Source organism: Somniosus microcephalus, unplaced genomic scaffold, assembly GCF_052327205.1.
Source record: "Somniosus microcephalus isolate GS21.2 unplaced genomic scaffold, FLI_Smic_1.0 unresolved_chr1, whole genome shotgun sequence".
In the NCBI taxonomy this organism is placed as follows: domain Eukaryota; kingdom Metazoa; phylum Chordata; class Chondrichthyes; order Squaliformes; family Somniosidae; genus Somniosus; species Somniosus microcephalus.
The window spans coordinates 35,362,448-35,385,531 of record NW_028225179.1 but is presented as its reverse complement, the minus strand read 5'-3'; the positions used below and the strand labels follow the sequence as shown (position 1 = coordinate 35,385,531).

Below are 23,084 nucleotides of genomic sequence, written 5' to 3'. Positions count from 1 at the left end.
AGTTGTACAGGGCCTTGGTGAGACCGCACCTTGAGTATTGTGTGCAGTTTTGGTCGCCTTATCTGAGGAAGGATGTTCTTGCCATGGAGGAAGTGCAGCGAAGATTCACCAGACTGATACCTGGGATGGCAGGAATGAAGTATGAGGACAGATTGGGTCGATTGGGCTTGTACTCGCTGGAGTTTAGAAGAATGAGAGGGGATCTCATTGAAACTTATAAAATGCTAACAGGACTAGACAGACTAGATGCAGGAAGGATGTTCCCGATGGCGGGGGAGTCCAGAACCAGGGGTCACAGTCTAAGGATAAGGGGTAAGCCATTTAGGACAGAGATGAGGAGGAATTTCTTCACCCAGAGAGTGGTGAACCTGTGGAATTCTCTACCACAGAAGGCAGTTGAGGCCAATTCATTAAATATATTCAAGAAGGAGTTAGATATATTTCTTAAGGCTAAAGGGATCAAGGGATATGGGGAGAGGGCAGGGACAGGGTACTGAATTTGGATGATCGGCCATGATCTCATTGAATGGCGGAGCAGGCTCGAGGGGCCGAATGGCCTACTCCTGCTCCTGTTTCTATGTTTAATATGGAAGCAATTCATCCTCGGTTCCGAGGGACTGCCTAAGAGAAGAGATGATCCACACTGCAGACACGGTGCGCCGGTGGTGGAGGGAGTGAATGTTTAAGGTGGTGGATGGGGTGCCGATCAAGCGGGCTGCTTTGTCCTGGATGGTGTCGAGCTTCTTGAGTGTTGAAGCTACACTTATCAGGGAATCTCGCCATCACGAGGTTTCTGTTTGACTCTCTCCCTCTCTGCTATTCTCACTCGTTCTGAGAGTGTGGGACATAGGCCTAGAAATTCAGTGGGCCTTGCGCCCACTTAGCGCCTAAAGAGGTCTTCTGCGCCGGCGGGGTTGGTAGCGCGGAAATTGAGTGCAGCGTTAATGGCGGCGGTAGCCGGTAGCGCTGCGCCGGCACCGATGACGTCATCGGTGTGCGCAGCGCCCCGGTTCCGCCCCGATGCCGGCCCGACGCCCATATTCAGTTGCAGCCGCCTCTTCCGCAGCGGCTGCTACTAACATCCGGAGACCAGGGCCTTACTGCAGCCTTAGTGGGGCGCATAAAGGTGGAGGTGCGGCCGGCCGCTTTTTCGGCGGCCGCCTGCCCGCACCTCCCTCCCCGGCCTCCTACACCACCCCCCCCACCCCACCGCGGCATTGGTGGCTGATTCCCGCGAGCCCGGCACTTCTCCGTGGTGCCGGGCTCATTTGCCGGCAGAATCCAGCGGCGATCTCACGGCTGCAGGCAGCTCCTCCTCAAGAGAAGGAGGAAGCCTGCAGTACCCCAGCCTGCCGCACCGCATCGGGTGGCGCAGCGGCAGCTGGAGCGCTGAAATTCACTGTCAGCGCCCCAAGCGGAGGCGAGCACACCCTGGAACAGCGCCCGGTTCCGACTTGGGGCGCTAAAAGTGAATTTCTGGCGGGCGCAACGGGCTCCGGGCGCTGCGCAAACTTTTGGGCGCAACTGAGCTGGCGGGGCCATACCTAATTTCTAGGCCATACAGTTTGTGGATTAAAACATGAAATATTTTAATTTCTTTTACAAATCATAAGAAGATCATGCCCTGAGCATTACATTTTTCAGAAGAGGTACAACACTCCAACCAGTCGCTACTAAGCTTTCCCGAACACCGCGCTGAAACATGACAGTTTAACAAAGCAGGAATCAATCCATTAAAAACATTATCTTCAATTATCTGCCCGTCCTCTTGTGAATTCATCTCCCCGGGGTACGGGTTCGCCAGGGGCATTGTCTTTCCCCAGGGTACGGGTCCCCACGGGCGTTGTCTCTGTCCCGCAGTACAAATTCCTGTGAGGAGGATGCCGAGAAACTCCAGTATGATTTGGACAGGTTGGGTGATTGGGCAGATGCATGGCAGATGCAGTATAATGTGGATAAATGCAATGTTATCCACTTTGGTGGCAAAAACAGGAAGGCAGATTATTATCTGAACAGCAATAGATTGGGAGAAGGGGAAGTGCAACGAGACCTGGGTGTCCTTGTGCACCAGTCGCTGAAGGTAAACATGCAGGTGCAGCAGGTGGTTAAGAAGGCAAATGGTATGTTGGCCTTCGTAGCGAGAGGATTCGAGTACAGGAACAAGGATGTCTTGCTGCAGTTGTACAGGGCCTTGGTGAGACCACACCTTATCTGAGGAAGGATGTTCTTGCCATGGAGGAAGTGCAGCGAAGATTCACCAGGCTGATACCTGGGATGGCAGGAATGACATATGAGGAGAGATTGGGTCAATTGGGCTTATACTCGCTGGAGTTTAGAAGAATGAGAGGGGATCTCATTGAAACTTATAAAATTCTAACAGGACTGGACAGACTAGATGCAGGAAGGATGTTCCCGATGGCGGGGTAGTCCAGAACCAGGGGTCACAGTCTAAGGATAAGGGGTAAGCCATTTAGGACAGAGATGAGGAGGAATTTCTTCACCCAGAGAGTGGTGAACCTGTGGAATTCTCTACCACATAAGGCAGTAGAGGCCAATTCATTAAATATATTCAAGAAGGAGTTGGATATATTTCTTAAGGCTAAAGGGATCAAGGGATATGGGGAGAAAGCAGGGACAGGGTACTGAATTTGGATGATCAGCCATGATCTCATTGAATTCCTCAAGTCATTGGCGGGGTTGGCGGAGGGGAGGGGGGTTGGGAATCGAAGGAGGAAATGCAGGCACCTGAAGCATTGACGGGATCCCTGGCGGAGGTCGGAGGTCAAACGTGGGTCCTGGAGGGGGCGGACGGGTTGTTGATGTACTTGGCCGCATAGCCGGAGCCTCCGCCGTCCCCTCGTGGCCAGGAGCAGCACAGCAGGGCCCCGCCCAGCAGCAGCACGCCCGAGGCGGCCCAGCCCACCCAGACGCAGACCCCGATCTCCCGCTTGTCCACTACCGCGGGGTCGTGGAAGCGGGCGATGGTGACGTGGGCCGACCAGCTGACGGGCACCAGCAGCAGCAAGCCGGCCAGGACCAGCGTGCCACCGGCCAGAGTGGCCACCTTGCCCTTCACCCCCTCGCTGCCGAGGCAGGTGGTGAAGTTGGCGCCCGGCAGCGCCAGCAGCAGGCCCAGCACGGCCAGGGTGATGGCCACCACGGTGAGGGCCCGGGCGGCTTGCAGCTCCTGGGAGAGGGCCAGGATCGAGTCGTAGACTTTGCACTGCTGCTGACCGGTGCTCTGCGTCACGCACGACATCCAGATGCCGTCCTGGAAGGTCTGGGCGGTCACGATGCTGGCGCCCGTGAAGGAGCTCTGGTTCCACTTAGGCACCGCGCAGCAGATGATGGCGGCCATCAGCCCCAGGACGCCCAGCGCGATCCCGAGGGCCTGCAGTCCACCCGAAGCCATGGTGTCCTGATGGCGAACGTGAATTAACGGACGTCAGCGGTATCTGCATGACAAGGAACAAGACGTTGTACGTAAGGATATTTAGTAGACGAGAATCATATATGTATAACTTCAAGTGTCGCCATTGACCAAATAATATCACCCATAATTTCTCCTGGGTAACTAAAAAGCTACGGCTTGTTCAAAATGTAGCTGCGAGGATAATCAAAAGCAGTTTTGACTTAAGTTTTTGATAACATAGAAGATAGGAGCAGGAGTAGGCCATTCGGCCCCTCAAGCCTGCTCCGCCCTTCAATGCGATCATGGCTGATCATCCAAGTTCAGTACCCTGTCCCTGCTTTCTCCCCATATCCCTCGATCCCTTTAGCCTTAAGAAATATATCCAACTCCTTCTTGAATATATTTAATGAATTGGCCTCCACCGCCCTCTGTGGCAGAGAATTCCACAGGTTCACCACTCTCTGGGTGAAGAAATTCCTCCTCATCTCTGTCCTAAATGGCTTACCCCTTATCCTTAGACTGTGACCCCTGGTTCTGGACTCCCCGACCATCGGGAACATCCTTCCTGCATCTAGTCTGTCTAGTCCTGTTAGAATTTTATAAGTTTCAATGAGATCCCCTCTCATTCTTCTAAACTCCAGCGAGTACAAGCCCAATCGACCCAATCTGTCCTCATACGTCATTCCTGCCATCCCAGGTATCAGTCTGGTGAATCTTCACTACACTCCCTCCATGGCAAGAACATCCTTCCTCAGGTAAGGCGACCAAAACTGCACACAATACTCAAGGTGCGGTCTCACCAAGGCCCTGTACAACTGCAGCAAGACATCCTTGCTCCTGTACTCGAATCCTCTCGCTACGAAGGCCAACATACCATTTGCCTTCTTAACCGCCTGCTGCACCTGCAATGCTTACCTTCAGCGACTGGTGCACAAGGACACCCAGGTCTCGTTGCACTTCCCCCTTCTCCCAATCTATTGCCGTTCAGATAATAACCTGCCTTCCTGTTTTTGCCACCAAAGTCGATAACCTGGCATTTATCCACATTATACTGCATCTGCCATGCATCTGCCCAGTCGCCCAACCTGAGGAGGCATCGAGCCGATTGAACCGATGTTCTCTGGAGTTTAGAAAAACAAGAGGCGATGGCAGTGAAACGTGTCAAGCTCTTGAGGGTAGGTGCTGAGAGGCTGCTTCCCCCTGGCTGGGGAGTCTGATAATGCGCGCGATTATCCACCTTTGGCCGGAAGGATGGGAAAGCTGAATATTTTTGGAGTTAATGTCAGCGTCCAGACGGCTTTGCGTGGCCTCGTACACGAAACACAGAGAGCTAGCCCTGTAAGAATACGAAGGATTCGGACTTGACGTTAATTATCAGCAGCGATGGACCTTTGTTAAGATTGTGCAGTGAGCAAAGGACACACTGCCCCCGAATCGATCCCACATTAGTTGGGCGCCGGGCGGTGCAAGTGGATGTGTGAAGGACGGAATCTTCACGTTTCTTCCTCGGTCAGATACGCCCTCTGGGGTTCCTTCCATATTTAAGGAAGGATATACTTGCATTGGGGGAAGTTCAGAGACGATTCACTCGGTTAATTCCAGAGAGGAGGGGTTTGACTTATGAGGAAAGGTTGAGCAGGCTGGGCCTCTACTCATTGGAATTGAGAAGAATGAGAGGTGATCTTATCGAAACATATAAGATACTGAGGGGGCTCGACAAGGTAGATGCAGAGAGGATGTTTCCCCTCGTGGGGAAATCTGGAACGCGGGGGCACAGTTTTAGAATAAAGGGTCGCCCTTTTAGAACTGAGATGAGGAGGAATTTCTTCTCTCAGAGGGTCGTAAATCTGTGGTATTCTCTGCCCCAGAGAGCCGTGGAGGCTGGGTCATTAAATACATTTAAGGTGGAGATAGGTGGATTTTTGCAAGATAAGGGAGTTCAGCGAAGATTCACCAGGCTGATACCTGGGATGGCAGGAATGACGTATGAGGAGAGATTGGGTCGATTGGGCTTATACTCGCTGGAGTTTAGAAGAATGAGAGGGGATCTCATTATAACTTATAAAATTCTGACAGGACTGGACAGACTAGATGCAGGAAGGATGTTCCCGATGGCGGGGGAGTCCAGAACCAGGGGTCACAGGCTAAGGATAAGGGGTAAGCCATTTAGGACAGAGACGAGGAGGAATTTCTTCACCCAGAGAGTGGTGAACCTGTGGAATTCTCTACCACAGAAGGCAGTGGAGGTCAGTTCACTAAATATATTCAAGAAGGAGTTAGATATATTTCTTAAGGCTAAAGGGATCAAGGGATAAGGAGAGAAGGCAGGGACAGGGTACTGAATTTGGATGATCAGCCATGATCTCATTGAATGGCGGAGCAGGCTTGAGGGGCTGAATGGCCTACTCCTGCTCCTATCTTCTATGTTTCTATGTTTCACCGGACAACCCTATAACCGCAACAGAAACAAGCCCGCATTGCCAAAATACTCCATCCCGCCCGCTCACTTAACCCCGTCTGATGTAAGAAAACTACTGGCCACTTGGCCTGAGTGTTAAACAAAGCTTTAATCAACTGTATTACAACATGGCGGTCTAGTTGTGTCCTTCACTAGTTCCTGTTAAAGAATGTCCTGCGCAAGCTGGGCCCGTGCCCGAGTATTTATACTCTCCCTGGACAGCGCCACCCGCAGCCGCTCAGTATTATTTCATAAGTCTTTCTTTCAGGAATGACTGATTCAAGTCACCATCGATATCCCTTTGCAGGCTCTTCGCGTCCTCCTCACAGCTTACTGTCCCACCTAGCGTGGTGTCACGAGTCTTATCATTCACGGAGAAATGACTCAGGAAATAACACTGTGCGGCCAGCTGGTGGCGCCGTCCAAGGAAAGTATAAATACTCGGGCGTGGGCCCAGCTTGCTCAGGACGTTTTTGTAACCAGGAACTAGTGATGTAACTAGAATCTCATGGTTGTGAAACAGTTGATTAAAGCCTTGTTTCATTCTCAAACCAAGGGCTCAGCAGTCTTTTTACGTCACGTGGCATCGACAGCAAAAAGTCGAGATGTCGCAGGCGGTCCTCTCGTTTAAGCCGCAGTGGGAATAATTCTCTCCGTCCCACCGCACCCTCAGGATAAGACACTCAGTTACAACACTCCCTCATCCTCAGGATAAGACACTCAGTTACAACACTATAGTAATCTGGGATGTTATGATTAAGGTTATCCACCAGGTGGTGCTGTAGCCAATGCTGCTGCTGCTAAGGTCAGAGGTTTGCTTCCTGTCAAGGTGAGCAAAGGTGAAATGCCAGGATGCAGGCATGATGTTTGTTACTCTGTTTGTTAATAAAGTACTCGTGCTAATTCTACGATAGCGCCTCTTCGAGTCCTTGTCTCACTACATGGATTTATCACATTTGGCGACGAGGTAAAACAGGACCCTGGATAAATAAGAGAAGTCTGCCAGGACGTTTAAACAACAAAATCACGAGCTGCAGTTAGCTACCAGTTGGAAGAGAGCATGGCTGCCCACGGTAGGAACGGTTTCCGCTTTTGATAGTCAAGCACAAACCTGGGAGGAATACTGTGAAGTGTTGGGTTATTTTTTCGAAGCAAATGAAATAAACGGTGCCGGAAAAAGGAAAGCCATTCTGCTTAGTTCAGTGGGAGGCCAAACCTACAGTTTGATGAAGAATCTGCTCAGTCCTGAAAAGCCTGGAGACAAATCATTTGTTGAATTAATGGCTTTGCTAAAAGAACATTTCAACCCTAAGCCTAGTGAGATTGTACAGCGGTTCAAGTTTAATTCAAGGAACAGGAAAGAGGAAGACAGTTACAACACTCCCTCCATCCTCAGGATAAGACACTCAGTTACAACACTCCCTCGGTCCTCAGGATAAGACACTCAGTTACAACACTCCCTCTGTCCTCAGGATAAGACACTCAGTTACAACACTCCCTCTGTCCTCAGGATAAGACACTCTGTTACAACACTCCCTCCGTCCTCAGGATAAGACACTCAGTTACAACACTCCCTCCGTCCTCAGGATAAGACATTCAGTTACAACACTCCCTCCGTCCTCAGGATAAGACACTCAATTACAACACTCCCTCCGTCCTCAGGATAAGACACTCAGTTACAACACTCCGTCCGTCCTCAGGATAAGACACTCAGTTACAACACTCCCTCCGTCCTCAGGATAAGACACTCAGTTACAACACTCCGTCCGTCCTCAGGATAAGACACTCAGTTACAACACTCCCTCCGTCCTCAGGATAAGACACTCAGTTACAACACTCCCTCCGTCCTCAGGATAAGACACTCAGTTACAACACTCCCTCCGTCCTCAGGATAAGACACTCAGTTACAACACTCCCTCCGTCCTCAGGATAAGACACTCAGTTACAACACTCCCTCCGTCCTCAGGATAAGACACTCAGTTACAACACTCCCTCTGTCCTCAGGATAAGACACTCAGTTACAACACTCCCTCTGTCCTCAGGATAAGACACTCAGTTACAACACTCCCTCCGTCCTCAGGATAAGACACTCAGTTACAACACTCCCTCCGTCCTCAGGATAAGACATTCAGTTACAACACTCCCTCCGTCCTCAGGATAAGACATTCAGTTACAACACTCCCTCCGTCCTCAGGATAAGACACTCAGTTACAACACTCCCTCCATCCTCAGGATAAGACACTCAGGATAAGACACTCAGTTACAACACTCCCTCCATCCTCAGGATAAGACACTCAGGATAAGACACTCAGTTACAACACTCCCTCATCCTCAGGATAAGACACTCAGTTACAACACTCCCTCTGTTCTCAGGATAAGACACTCTGTTACAACACTCCCTCCGTCCTCAGGATAAGACACTCAGTTACAACACTCCCTCCGTCCTCAGGATAAGACATTCAGTTACAACACTCCCTCCGTCCTCAGGATAAGACACTCAATTACAACACTCCCTCCGTCCTCAGGATAAGACACTCAGTTACAACACTCCGTCCGTCCTCAGGATAAGACACTCAGTTACAACACTCCCTCCGTCCTCAGGATAAGACACTCAGTTACAACACTCCCTCCGTCCTCAGGATAAGACACTCAGTTACAACACTCCCTCCGTCCTCAGGATAAGACACTCAGTTACAACACTCCCTCCGTCCTCAGGATAAGACACTCAGTTACAACACTCCCTCTGTCCTCAGGATAAGACACTCAGTTACAACACTCCCTCTGTCCTCAGGATAAGACACTCAGTTACAACACTCCCTCTGTCCTCAGGATAAGACACTCAGTTACAACACTCCCTCTGTCCTCAGGATAAGACACTCAGTTACAACACTCCCTCTGTCCTCAGGATAAGACACTCAGTTACAACACTCCTTCTGTCCTCAGGATAAGACACTCAGTTACAACACTCCCTCTGTCCTCAGGATAAGACACTCAGTTGCAACACTCCCTCTGTCCTCAGGATAAGACACTCAGTTACAACACTCCCTCCGTCCTCAGGATAAGACACTCAGTTACAACACTCCCTCCGTCCTCAGGATAAGACACTCAGTTACAACACTCCCTCTGTCCTCAGGATAAGACACTCAGTTACAACACTCGCTCTGTCCTCAGGATAAGACACTCAGTTACAACACTCCCTCCGTCCTCAGGATAAGGCACTCAGTTACAACACTCCCTCCGTCCTCAGGATAAGACACTCAGTTACAAGACTCCCTCCGTCCTCAGGATAAGACACTCAGCTACAACACTCCCTCCGTCCTCAGGATAAGACACTCAGTTACAACACTCCCTCCGTCCTCAGGATAAGACACTCAGTTACAACACTCCCTCTGTCCTCAGGATAAGACACTCAGTTACAACACTCCCTCCGTCCTCAGGATAAGACACTCAGTTACAACACTCCCTCCGTCCTCAGGATAAGACATTCAGTTACAACACTCCCTCTGTCCTCAGGATAAGACACTCAGTTACAACACTCCCTCTGTCCTCAGGATAAGACACTCAGTTACAACACTCCCTCTGTCCTCAGGATAAGACACTCAGTGACAACACTCCCTCTGTCCTCAGGATAAGACACTCTGTTACAACACTCCCTCCGTCCTCAGGATAAGACACTCAGTTACAACACTCCCTCTGTCCTCAGGATAAGACACTCAGCTACAACACTCCCTCCGTCCTCAGGATAAGACACTCAGTTACAACACTCCCTCCGTCCTCAGGATAAGACACTCAGTTACAACACTCCCTCCGTCCTCAGGATAAGACACTCAGTTACAACACTCCCTCCGTCCTCAGGATAAGACACTCAGTTACAACACTCCCTCTGTCCTCAGGATAAGACACTCAGTTACAACACTCCCTCCGTCCTCAGGATAAGACACTCAGTTACAACACTCCCTCTGTCCTCAGGATAAGACACTCAGTTACAACACTCCCTCCGTCCTCAGGATAAGACATTCAGTTACAACACTCCCTCCGTCCTCAGGATAAGACACTCAGTTACAACACTCCCTCTGTCCTCAGGATAAGACACTCAGTTACAACACTCCCTCCGTCCTCAGGATAAGACACTCAGTTACAACACTCCCTCTGTCCTCAGGATAAGACACTCAGTTACAACACTCCCTCTGTCCTCAGGATAAGACACTCAGTTACAACACTCCCTCTGTCCTCAGGATAAGACACTCAGTTACAACACTCCCTCTGTCCTCAGGATAAGACACTCAGTTACAACACTCCCTCCATCCTCAGGATAAGACACTCAGTTACAACACTCCCTCTGTCCTCAGGATAAGACACTCAGTTACAACACTCCCTCCATCCTCAGGATAAGACACTCAGTTACAACACTCCCTCTGTCCTCAGGATAAGACACTCAGTTACAACACTCCCTCTGTCCTCAGGATAAGACATTCAGTTACAACACTCCCTCTGTCCTCAGGATAAGACACTCAGTTACAACACTCCCTCCATCCTCAGGATAAGACACTCAGTTACAACACTCCCTCTGTCCTCAGGATAAGACACTCAGTTACAACACTCCCTCTGTCCTCAGGATAAGACACTCAGTTACAACACTCCCTCTGTCCTCAGGATAAGACACTCAGTTACAACACTCTCTCTGTCCCACCACACCCTCCGAATAAGACTCGCGGTTTGAAAACTCTCCCCGTTACACAGCTTTCTGTTGTAACGCGCTGTGAAAAGTTAAAGAAAACTGGACTCACCAGTTGAGGTTCGAAATCTTTCCGCACGCACTAAACAGCACAGAAGAAGTTGCACAGCCGATCTCCGGGTCAGTTCTGCTTTCTGATTCTGCTTTGCGGGCTTGTGTACGCTTGCCCGGCAGTCACGCTGGATCCTTCTCTGCTCTGTCGGTTGGCTGATTTTTATGGTCGAAACTCCAGTTGCTGTTGCCTGCCCCTCCCTGGATCATTCCTGACTCCGAGCTCATGTGCAAGGGAAGGGGGATAGGGAGGGGAGGCCTGGGCATGTATGAACATGGAGCGGTTAGGTGTGGCCACATCAGGTTGCTATTACAGAGCAAAGAGATTGCACGGGAGGGGAGGAGGCAGGAGCAGAGAGGGTGAGGATAGGGAAGCGGCCAGGTGAGAATGTGAGCCCCCCCCCCTAACCCAGAAAAGACCGCACACCATCTCCCCATCCGAGCGTCCCTTAAAGAAAAAAAAAGCACTCCCATTTATACAGGGCCTTTCGCAAACCTCGAAAGGTCCCAAAGAGGTTTGAGGCTGTGCCGCAGTGAGTCGCGCTCTCTCGCCGCCAAGTCAGAGGTTGCGGGTTCAGTCCCCACATACACTCAAGAGACTCGAGCCCCCATAACCGAGACTCACATTCCCCAGGTCCCAGAACTGAGGGAGTGCCGCACTGTCGGAGGGGCAGTACTGAGGGAGCGCCGCACTGTCGGAGGGGCTGTACTGGGGGACTGCTGCACTGTCTGAGGGGCAGTACTGAGGGAGCGCCGCACTGTGGGAGGGGCAGTACTGAGGGAGCGCCGCACTGTGGGAGGGGCAGTACTGAGGGAGCGCCGCACTGTGGGAGGGGCAGTACTGAGGGAGCGCCGCACTGTGGGAGGGGCAGTACTGGGGGAGCGCCGCACTGTCAGAGGGGCAGTACTGAGGGAGCGCTGCACTGTGGGAGGGGCAGTACTGAGGGAGCGCCGCACTGTCGAAGGGGCAGTACTGAGGGAGTGCCACACTGTCGGAAGGGCAGTCCTGAGGGAGCGCCGCACTGTCGGAGGGGCAGTACTGAGGGAGTGCTGCACTGTTGGGGGGCAGTACTGAGGGACTGCTGCACTGTCGGAGGGGCAGTACTGAGGGAGTGCCGCACTGTGGGAGGGGCAGTACTGAGGGACTGCTGCACTGTCGGAGGGGCAGTACTGAGGGAGAGCCACACTGTTGGAGGGGCAGTACTGAGGGAGCGCCACACTGTCGGAGGGGCAGTACTGAGGGAGTGCCGCACTGTCGGAAGGGCAGTCCTGAGGGAGTGCTGCACTGTCGGGGGGCAGTACTGAGGGACTGCTGCACTGTCGGAGGGGCAGTACTGAGGGAGAGCCACACTGTTGGAGGGGCAGTACTGAGGGAGCGCCGCACTGTCGGAGGGGCAGTACTGAGGGAACGCTGCACTGTCGGAGGGGCAGTACTGAGGGAGCACCGCACTGTCGGAGGGGCGGTACTGAGGGAGCGCCGCACTGTCGGAGGTGCAGTACTGAGGGAGCGCCGCACTGTCGGAGGGGCAGTATTGAGGGAGCACGGCACTGTCGGAGGGGCAGTACTGAGGGAGAGCAGCACTGTCGGAGGGGCAGCACAGAGGGAGCCCTGCACTGTCAGAGGGGCAGTGCTGAGGGAGCGCCGCACTGTCGAAGGGGCAGTACTGAGGGAGTGCCGCACTGTCGGAGGGGCAGTACTGAGGGAGCGCCGCACTGTCGGAGGGGCAGTACTGAGGAAGCGCCGCACTGTCGGAGGGGCAGTACTGTGTGAGCGCTGCACTGTCAGAGAGGCAGTAGTGAGGGAGCACTGCAATGTCGGCGGGGCTGTACTGATGGAGTGCCGCACTGTCGGAGGCGCAGTACTGAGGGATTGCCGCACTGTCAGAGGGGCAATACTGAGGGAGCGCTGCACTGTTGGAGAGCCAGTACTGAGGGAGTGCCGCACTGTCGGAGAGGCAATATTGAGGGAGCGCCGCACTGTTGGAGGGGCAGTACTGAGGGAGCGCCGCACTGTCGGAGGTGTAAAGTCCGCGCCTCAATAATACACGGACTTCGGGAGAACAGTTTAACAGGTACTTTACTGAACAAGAGACAGCTTGAAACTGAAACTACAGAAGCCTGCTAGGGCCTTTTATACAGGGGTGGTCACTGCCGGTACTGCAATCTAAGACCAGTTATTCCCTTAAAGGTACATACACAACAATTACTCCCCTTTTAGATAAACAGTACATAACATTCATTTAACAACTAAATAATAACTAATTACAATTTTCTCAGTAATATATACAGCAACTGAAATAGTCATTTATAAGTTCAGTCTTTGAGGAGGCTTCCTGATCCGGACTGGATAGCGCCTTTCTCGAGTATCCTGTTCTGGCGGTGGAGTCAATTCTGGCTCATTGTCATTGGTTGGTTCGTCAGCTTCCAATACCCCGGCTTCTGAGGTAGACGCAATCTGTACTTCGGGCTCATTACCAGGTGCACATGCTTGTGGTACAGGTTTGGCTTGTTCCTGTGACTCTAGAGTCTGGTCAGCATGGCGTCTCACGATGCTCTCTCCAACGTCCACTGTGTACATTAGTGGTCCCTGCTGTGTGCATATCGTGCCTGGCTGCCATTTTTCTGGTCGGTAGTCACGGGCCAAGACTGGTTGCCCTATCTTGAAGCTCCTGGTTGGCTTCTCATTTATGTGCTGGAACTGCTTATCCTCAACATCTCGTCTTATGTTTGGTTTGAGCAAATCCAAGCGACATCTTAGTCTCCGGTTGAAAAACAGTACGGCTGGAGTTTGGTTGGTTACTGCATGTGTCACATTCCGGTAAGCAAACTCAAACCTCTCAGCCAATCCATTTGTGGCTGGATGATATGGGGCAGATGTGTAATGCTTCACCCCATTATTCTTCAGGAACCTCCGGAAATCCTCAGACACAAACTGTGGGCCATTGTCGGAACAGATCTGTTCTGGCAACCCATTCCTGGCGAAGATGGTCCTTAGGACTGCAATAGTTTTCTCCGTGGTGGTGGAGGACATTTTAATGACCTCTGGCCATTTCGAATGGGCGTCTACAGCGATTAGAAACATTGAGTCCATAAATGGACCGGCGAAATCAATGTGTACCCGTTGCCATGGAGATGAGTGCCACTCCCATGGATGTAGCGGGGCCTGTGGTGGAGCGTTTTGGACCTTCTGGCATCCTGTGCATCTCTTGGTCATATCCTCGATTTCTTTATCGATTCCCGGCCACCACACAAACGCCCTGGCTAGGCTCTTCATTTTTACCCCTCCCAGATGACCCTCGTGAAGCTCATTGAGCACTCTATCTCTCAACTTGGATGGAATTACCACTCGGGATCCACACATCAAGGTTCCCCGGCACACTGACAGCTGTTCCCTCCTTGGCGAGAATGCTGGCAACAGTGAGTCGCCATATGCTGGCCATCCCTTCACCGTCAAATCATAGACCCGAGAGAGTGTCGGGTCATTTCGGGTTTCCTTCTCAATACTTGCGTTTGTAACAGGCAAACATTCGACTATGGTCGCATGGAATATCTCCACCGGGTCCACTGCAGGTGCTTCTTCCGCCATAGGCAACGGTAGGCGTGACAGCCCATCAGCGTTTCCATGTTGTTTCGTACCTTTGTACTCTATGCCATACTGATGTGCCCCTAGAAAAAGTGACCATCTTTGCAGCCGTTGCGCCGTCATCACCGGAACGCCCTTCTTTGGGTTAAAAATTGAGACCAGGGTTGATGATCAGTCAGTAGGGTGAATTTCTGCCCGTGCAGATAGTGATTGAACTTCTTCACCGCCCACACCAGGCTGAGGGCCTCCCTGTCAATCTGGGCGTAGTTACGCTCGGCTGAGGTTAGCGAGCGCGATGCAAAGGCTATTGGCCTCTCTGAACCGTCACGGAATTTGTGTGACAGCACCGCTCCAATGCTGTAAGGTGACGCATCACATGCCAACCGAATTGGTAGTGTTGGGTTGTAGTGGGTCAATACTTCTTTTGAAGTGATTTGGCATTTACATTCCTGAAAGGCACGCTTACACTCATCACTCCATTTCCATGTTACACCAGTTTGAAGGAGGGCATTCAGTGGGTGCAGAATTGTAGATAAATTCGGCAAGTGCTTATGGTAGTAGTTCACCAACCCGAGGAACGACCGCAGTTGTGACACATTTTTTGGTGCTGGTGCCTTGACTACAGCCTCAATCTTGTCCGGCGACTTATGCAACCCTTCCTCATCAATCATGTGGCCACAATACGAGATTTGTCTCCTGAAGAACTCGCATTTGGGACGGTTGGCTCGTAGCCCATATTCCTGTAATCTCGTGAGCACCTGCTCCAGGTTGGCAAGGTGTTCATTGTCATTTTCGCCCGTAACCAGGATGTCGTCCAAATAACACTGGGTCCCCGGGATTCCTTGCAGGACTTGTTCCATCACCCTCTGCCACATAGCCGGGGCCGATGCTACCCCAAATACCAGTCGATTGTACTGGTAAAGGCCTTTGTGAGTGTTTATCGTGAGGTATTTCCTAGATGCTTCTTCCACCTCCATTTGTAGATACGCTTGAGCCAGATCAATCTTTGTAAAATGTTTCCCTCCAGATAGTGAGGCGAAAATATCTTCTATCCGCGGAAGTGGACACTGTACTGTGTGTAGGACTGGGTTCACAGTCACCTTGAAGTCCCCACAGATGCGAACCATCCTTGGCTCCCCAGGCGTGCTGCTCAATGCTTTCTTCATTACAGGAACGATGGGTGTGGCCCACTCGCTCCAGTCCACCTTAGACAGCACCCCCGAACGCTCCAGACTCTCCAGTTCAGCTTCCACAGCTGGTCGTATCGCATATGGCACCGGTCTGGCCTTGAAAAATTTTGGGGTTGCGTTATCCTCAATCTTTATGGTTGCCTTTACTCCTTTTAGAGTCCCAAGTCCTTGTTGGAACACCTCTTCCGCGTCAGATAGAATTTGTGACAGACGTCCAGGTGCGACGTCATCATCTTTTTTGTCAGTCACAGTTAGTGCCAGAATGGAATGCCAATCCAATTGTAGTCTTCGGATCCATTCACGTCCCAATAATGGTGGTCCTCCATCTCGTAGTATATACAAGTATAGTTTCTGTGTTTCTTTTCCGTTATATTCAACTGGCACCCTTATTTTTCCTCTGGGGTAGACCTTTTGCCCCGTGTATGTCTTCAATACAATGGACGTGTCCTTTAAGGGTATGTGTGAGAATAGCCGCTCATAGTCTCGTCGATTCATGACAGTTAGGGCTGATCCTGTGTCCAATTCCATCTTCACTGGGGACCCTGCTATCATGAGGGTGACCCAAATGGTTCGGTGATCTTCTTTTGCGATCACGTTGTGTAACTTTAAACAACTTATTCGCCTGCTCCCGGAGTCCTTATCGCTCTCCTGATCTTCTGAACTACTATCTGTCAGTTTCTTTACTTTCCTGTACTGTTCCTTAGTAGTTCTTGTCGTGTTGGTCTTCCTTCCCGACCTGCAGACTCTTGCTATATGTCCCATCTTCCCGCATTGCCTGCATATTTTGTTTTTAAACCAGCAGTCCTTCTGCTCATGGGTTGTTCTGCCGCAGCAATAGCACTTTTCGGCTCCATACGCCATTTCGTTAGCGCTGCATTCTTGTGGTTTCTGTTGTATTTCCGCAGCTCCCCGTGCTGCTGCTTCGTAGGATACTGCCACGCTGAAAGCCTGTTCTAGCGTCAGGTCCTTTTTCGAAAGTAGTCATTTCTGGGTTCCTTCACTCTGGAGCCCACAGACAAACTTATCCCATAAGGTGCCTGCCAGTCCTGCTCCGAACTGGCAGTGCTTCGATAACTTGCGTAGTTCCGTAAGATAGTCAGCATTGCTCTCATCTTTGTGCTGGTTTCTTTTATGGAACTTGAATCTTTCTGCTATCAGCAGTGGTATAGGGCTTAGATGTTCCTGTAAGATATTAACAACCTCCTCAAAGCTTTTCTCCATTGGTTTACCTGGGGTAATTAAATTCCGCAATAGGCCGTACGTACTCGCACCCATCAGATTTAATAATACCGACACCCTCTTTCCATCAGCCACCTCATTTGCCTTGCACTACACTTCAATTCTTTCCACATACGTGGTCCAGTCTTCTACCTCGTTGTCGAAAGCAGTGATACTGCCGCTTTTCGGCATCTTGGCCGATTTAAAATGGCGCCTCCCACGCTTTTGCTTCTTCCCCAATGGAATAAAATGGCGCCTCCCGCGCTTTTGCTTCTTCCCCAACGGGATAAAATGGCGCCTCCCGCGCTTTTGCTTCTTCCCCGCTTTTGCTTCTTCCCCTTACTGCCACGCTGCTCCTAGCGTTCTACGGGGTAATGGCGGCGACCCGCAGCTTCGGCGCATCTCGCTTTCCTTCCCCCCCGTTTGGTTTCTCTCCGCTGTCCTGTTCTCGAGCACCGACCGCGCCCTGTGCGCTCCACCCTCTCTCACTTGTTTTCTTTTCCCGGCGGCGCTGCGCGGCCCGATTTGTAGAGCCGCTCGATCGAGCTTGAGCCCGCCGCAGTCCGGAAGGGTCAGCGCGCTACCTGCTACCAACACGATTCGCTGGAACCACAGTCTCTCCCGCAATTCTCCAAACACCGATGGATTCTTTGGGCGGTTGCCCTCGGTCGACGCCCGTTGCTCAGACTACGACCTTCCAGGACCTTCCTTTCAGGCGAGATCCCCGTGAGATGATGCCACACTGCAGGTGAGTTCAAACTTACTCGTCGCCACTGTAAAGTCCGCGCCTCAATAATACACGGACTTCGGGAGAACAGTTTAACAGGTACTTTACTGAACAAGAGGCAGCTTGAAACTGAAACTACAGAAGCCTGCTAGGGCCTTTTATACAGGGGTGGTCACTGCCGGTACTGCAGTCTAAGACCAGTTATTCCCTTAAAGGTACATACACAACAGGAGGGGCAGTACTGAGGGAGCGCCGCACTGTCGGAGGGGCAGTACTGAGGGAGCGCCACACTGTCGGAAGGGCAGTACTGAGGGAGCGCCGCACTGTCGGAGGGGCAGTACTGAGGGAGCGCCGCACTGTCAGAGGGGCAGCACTGAGGGAGCGCCACACTGTCGGAGGGGCAGCACTGAGGGAGCGCCGCACTGTCGGAGGGGCAGTACTGAGGGAGCGCCGCACTGTCGGAGGGGCAGTACTGAGGGAGCGCCGCACTGTCGGAGGGGCAGCACTGAGGGAGCGCCACACTGTCGGAGGGGCAGTACTGAGGGAGCGCCGCACTGTCGGAGGGGCAGTACTGAGGGAGCACCGCACTGTCGGAGGGGCAGTACTGAGGGAGCGCCGCACTGTCGGAGGGGCAGTACTGAGGGAGCACCGCACTGTCGGAGGGGCAGTACTGAGGGAGCTGCAATGTAAAGATTTCTGTGCCTAGGCAATGCCTTTGTTTTTCTCATGTATTTTGGTGATTCAGTATGAATAGGATAGTTTCTGTTGCCAGGAATCTTTTTGAAATAAAGGTAGAGATGCAATCACAGAGAGTGAGACAAGTACAGATGTGTCAGGGGGAGACAAGATTGGGCACGACCTGCGAGAGAATTCTCCGGAAAAAACACACAGAACATTAATGTGGTGAGAGAGAGAGACAGAGAGAGAGAGAGAGAGAGACAGAGAGAGACAGAGAGACAGAGAGAGACAGAGAGAGACAGAGAGAGAGACAGCGAGAGATAGAGAGAGAGAGAGACAGAGCCAGACACCCTTCATTTTAAAGCCTTCCAGACCCAAGAGCTAAACCCAGAAAAGAGTCCCCTGAGTCAGCTGCTACTGAAACTAAGTACTCCTACTCAGCCGGACCCTGACCAGTCCCAGACCAACACTACCGTCCAAACACCAATCCGAGTGAACCAAATCATTAAACAATGCAAAGAAACCTACCTGGAACATTGGAACAAAATAACCAAAAGCCAAAGCAGATTAGAATGTTACCGGGCCCTAAAAAGAGAATATAAACTGGCAGACTATCTCTCGACCATCAGAGACACAAAACGGAGACAGACCCTCACCAGGTACAGACTAAGCGACCCCCAACTGGCAATTGAAAAAGGGAGATACAAGAAATCCTGGCAGCCTAGAGAGAATAGAATATGTGATCAATGTCTGACCGGCGAGGTTGAAACAGAAATGCATTTCCTCCTAAAATGCGAAAAATTCAACACATCAAGAAACATATTATTTAACAAGCTCAGCCAAACAACCCCAGATTTCAAGGATTTGGATGACCTGTCAAAATTAAGATTAGTCCTGGGAGAAGGAGACAGACCATACCTTGGTGCCAAATATGTAACAACAAGTCACAACCTGAGGACTGTTTAAAATTAATACTGAATGTACCCAACGATGTACAACGACTGTTTAAATTAATATTGTTTAAAAGTAATATTGTATGTACCCAACAAGGGTCAAAATTGTTTGACACCTACAGAATGTTGGAAAACTGTACTTTTTTGTTGTGTAAGCTTTGGCAATATGGTTCTCTGTAAACTTTCATGCCAATAAAGCATTTGAATTGTGAATTGTGAAATTGTGAGAGAGAGAGAGGGACAGAGAGAGAGAGAGACAGAGAGAGTGATGTGCCTCAATAATTCCGAGACTCGAAGGTAGCAGAACAAAACAAGGCTTTTATTAACTTAGAACGAAACACGTAAGCGAGAGAGATGTCATCCTTCTGGAGACTGTGGCTAGACTGAAGCTAGCTTACAAACGGGGCCAGGTATGGGCGGAGCCCTACACACAGCACATTCCAGTATACAATACAGCACATTCCAGTACACAATACAATGAGGTCTGGGGGAAGGGAAATGACACTGAAACCGATCTCAGTCACAGGCAGTGATGAATGGAAATATTTCATCACAGAGAGAGAGACAGAGAGGGAGAGGGACAGAGAGAGAGGGACAGAGAGAGGGAGAGACAGAGAGAGAGAGACAGAGAGAGAGAGAGAGACAGAGAGAGAGAGGGACAGAGAGAGAGAGGGACAGAGAGAGAGAGAGACAGAGAGAGAGAGACAGAGAGAGAGAGGGACAGAGAGATAGAGAGACAGAGAGAGAGACAGAGAGAGAGAGGGACAGAGAGAGAGAGAGACAGAGAGAGAGAGACAGAGAGAGAGAGGGACAGAGAGAGAGAGAGACAGAGAGAGAGGGACAGAGAGAGGGAGAGACAGAGACAGAGAGAGAGAGACAGAGAGAGACCCAAGACCCCCCTCTAGACCACAGACTGTAGACCAAGAACTGAGAAAGATCATGACGATGCTGAACAGCCTGATAGAAAGCCGGAGAAATTATTAATATTGTTATTTATCATTATCATTATTGTTATCTTATCAGTATTATTACTATTATTAGATAGATATATGTGCATGCCTCATGAAATTTATACTAAATCATCATTTAGCATTATAGAAAATAGTGTTTCCACACTCATCCCACAAAATAGGTCCATTTTATTTCGTTTTATTGAACTATATAAATGCGTTCTTTCCACATAAGCTGCTGGAATATCCAGGGCCTCCGCTCCTCAACTTTTGGGGTGAAGAGTACAGACCCTGAATTCCTAAAAGCTATAAAATACATTGATATAATTGTGTTAACAGAAACATGGTGCCAAAAGGACGTGCCGACCCACTGTCCTCCAATGTACCATGAAATCATTGTGCCCTCAGTAAAGAACACAAAAACACGCAAGGGCAGAACCTCCGGGGGAATATTGGTGTGGTATAAGGGAGAACTGGACAAACACATCTCACCGGTAAAACAGGGAAAATCACACGTATGGCTAAAGCTAGATAAAAATATAGGAATAGCAAAAAAAGATGTTTACTTATGTGCGATCTACATACCTCCAATAGAATCGCCATATTTTGAAGAGGAGTTATTTGATACTCTCCACATGGAAATCAGCCATTTCCAGGCCCAAGGAAAGGTGATAATATGTGGGGACCTAAATGCAAGGACCGGTTGTGAACCTGACTTCATAGACCCACAGGGAAACAACCATGTGTTTGGCCAGACCCCTTTAGATGTCACACCAGCCATCGCAAATCGGAACAACCTTGATCGTGAAATAAATAAAAGCGGTAGGGAGGTAGTGCAACTCTGCCGAGCCTTAGGCCTGTACATAGTTAACGGTAGGTTCAGAGGGGACTCCCTAGGGAGACTCACATACTCCTCAACTCTTGGGTCTAGTATGGTGGACTATACAATCACTGACCTGGACCCCTGCGATATCAACGCATTCACTGTCAGGCAGCAATCCCCCCTCTCAGACCATAACCAAATAAATGTGTACCTTAAACTTTCTGCCCAAACTACAGACACAAAAAAGGAACCCAGTAAGCTACATAAAATAAACCAGACATACAGATGGGCCCCAGACAGTGGAGATAAATTCATCACAGCACTAAAGTCACCTGATCTCACAAGTAAAATATCAAAATTTAAAGAAAACCCATACGAGATCACCAGAGATGGTGTAAACATGGCCATAGAGGATATAAATATGATCTTCCACGAGGCAGCTGTAAAAGCCGACCTTGTGAAACAGAAGAGGAAGCGTCACAAAAGACAAAATAAAAATAAGAAATGGTTTGACCACGAATGCAAAAATGCCAGAAAAGACCTGAGAAAAATATCAAACCAAAAGCATCGCCAACCAAACAATCCGGACCTACGTACTAGATACAATGAAACCCTCAAAAGATATAAACACACCATTAGGAACAAAACACAAAACTATACCCACAAAATACTCGAAGAAATTGAAAACTCCACCAATCCAAAACAATTCTGGGAAATGTGGAATAACCTGAGTACAACACAATTGCAAGCATTACCAATCCAAGATGGCGACATCTGGAGAACACATTTAGAAAACCTCGACAAAGACATCCCAATAAACGAAACAAACCCAAGTCAACATCAGGTCACAGAAAAACTCCACACATTAGAAGCAACAATTAAAGACAACCAAAACCCTCTAGACTCCCCAATCACATGGAAAGAACTGGCCACAAAAACAAAATCTCTCCACCTAAAGAAAGCCTGTGGCCCAGACAACATCAAAAATGAAATGCTCAAGTTCAGCAATATGGAGATGCAGGGTGCGGTACTCAAATTATTCAACATCATATTACGTTCAGGCTGTTTTCCCGATATCTGGTGCCAAGGACTAATCTCCCCCATATATAAAAGTGGAAATAAATCAGACCCAAATAACTACCGCGGCATCTGTGTCAACAGTTGTCTAGGGAAGTTATTCTGCAGTATTCTAAATAGTAGATTACTTGATTTTCTTAACAAACATAATATCCTCAGAAAAAACCAAATAGGCTTTCTTCCAAAACACCGCACCGCCGACCATATCTATACCCTTCACACCCTCATTGAAAAACATATACACCAAACAAAAAATGGGAAAATATTCGCCTGTTTCATCGACTTCAAGAAAGCCTTTGACTCTATATGGCACGAAGGGCTCTATTATAAACTTCTTCAGTGTGGAATAGGGGGCAAAGTCTATGACCTTATTAAATCAATGTATCTGAAAAACAAATGCGGGGTCAAAATTGGAGACAAACGCACCGATTTCTTCACCCAGAGAAGAGGCGTCCGGCAGGGCTGCAATTTGAGCCCGACCCTGTTCAACATATACATAAATGAATTAGCAGACATGCTGGAGCAAAGCGAGTCACCAGGTCTCCGTCTCCTGGATGGAGAAGTGAAATCCCTGTTCTATGCGGACGACCTGGTTCTGCTGTCTCCCACAGAACAGGGATTACAGCAACAACTAGACCTACTCGACAAATACTGCCAAAATTGGGCTCTAACAGTAAATCTAAAGAAAACCAACATCATGATTTTTCAAAAAAGGCCCAGATGTCAGGAAAACAAATACCAGTTTACCCTCAGTGATACCACTATAGGACACACTATGAGCTACACCTACCTTGGTCTAACTATTACAGCATCAGGGAGCTTCAGCATAGCAGTGAATGCACTAAAAGAAAAAGCCCGAAGAGCCCTATATGCAATAAAAAGAAAATTCTACAACATCCAAATCCCAATCAAAATCTGGCTCAAAATATTTGACAGCATAATCCTGCCCATTGCACTGTACGGTAGTGAAGTATGGGGCCCGCTAAATCACCAAAGCTACACTAAATGGGAAAAACACACAATAGAAGCCCTACATGCAGAATTCTGCCGAAGCATCCTTCGCACCCAAAGAAAAACGCCAACAAATGCATGCAGAGCCGAACTAGGCAGATACCCACTGATAATAAACATCCAAAAACGAGCACTAAACTTCCTAAATCACCTCAAATCTAGCTCCCCAGACACCTTTCATTTCAAAGCCTTTCAGACCCAAGAGCTAAACCCAGAAA

At 49.8% G+C, this 23,084-nt stretch overlaps 1 protein-coding gene across 1 annotated transcript; it reads right to left on the bottom strand.

Moving 5' to 3' along the window:
- Positions 1-1,570: 1,570 nt before the first annotated feature.
- Positions 1,571-10,857, bottom strand: LOC147094602 (claudin-4-like). The gene is made up of 2 exons (XM_085974439.1): positions 10,658-10,857; positions 1,571-3,455 (listed from the first exon to the last, which is right to left on the bottom strand). The coding sequence occupies exon 2, from the start codon at positions 3,410-3,412 to the stop codon at positions 2,783-2,785; it is 630 nt and encodes a 209-aa protein (XP_085830565.1). The 5' UTR covers positions 3,413-3,455; positions 10,658-10,857; the 3' UTR covers positions 1,571-2,782.
- Positions 10,858-23,084: the final 12,227 nt, after the last annotated feature.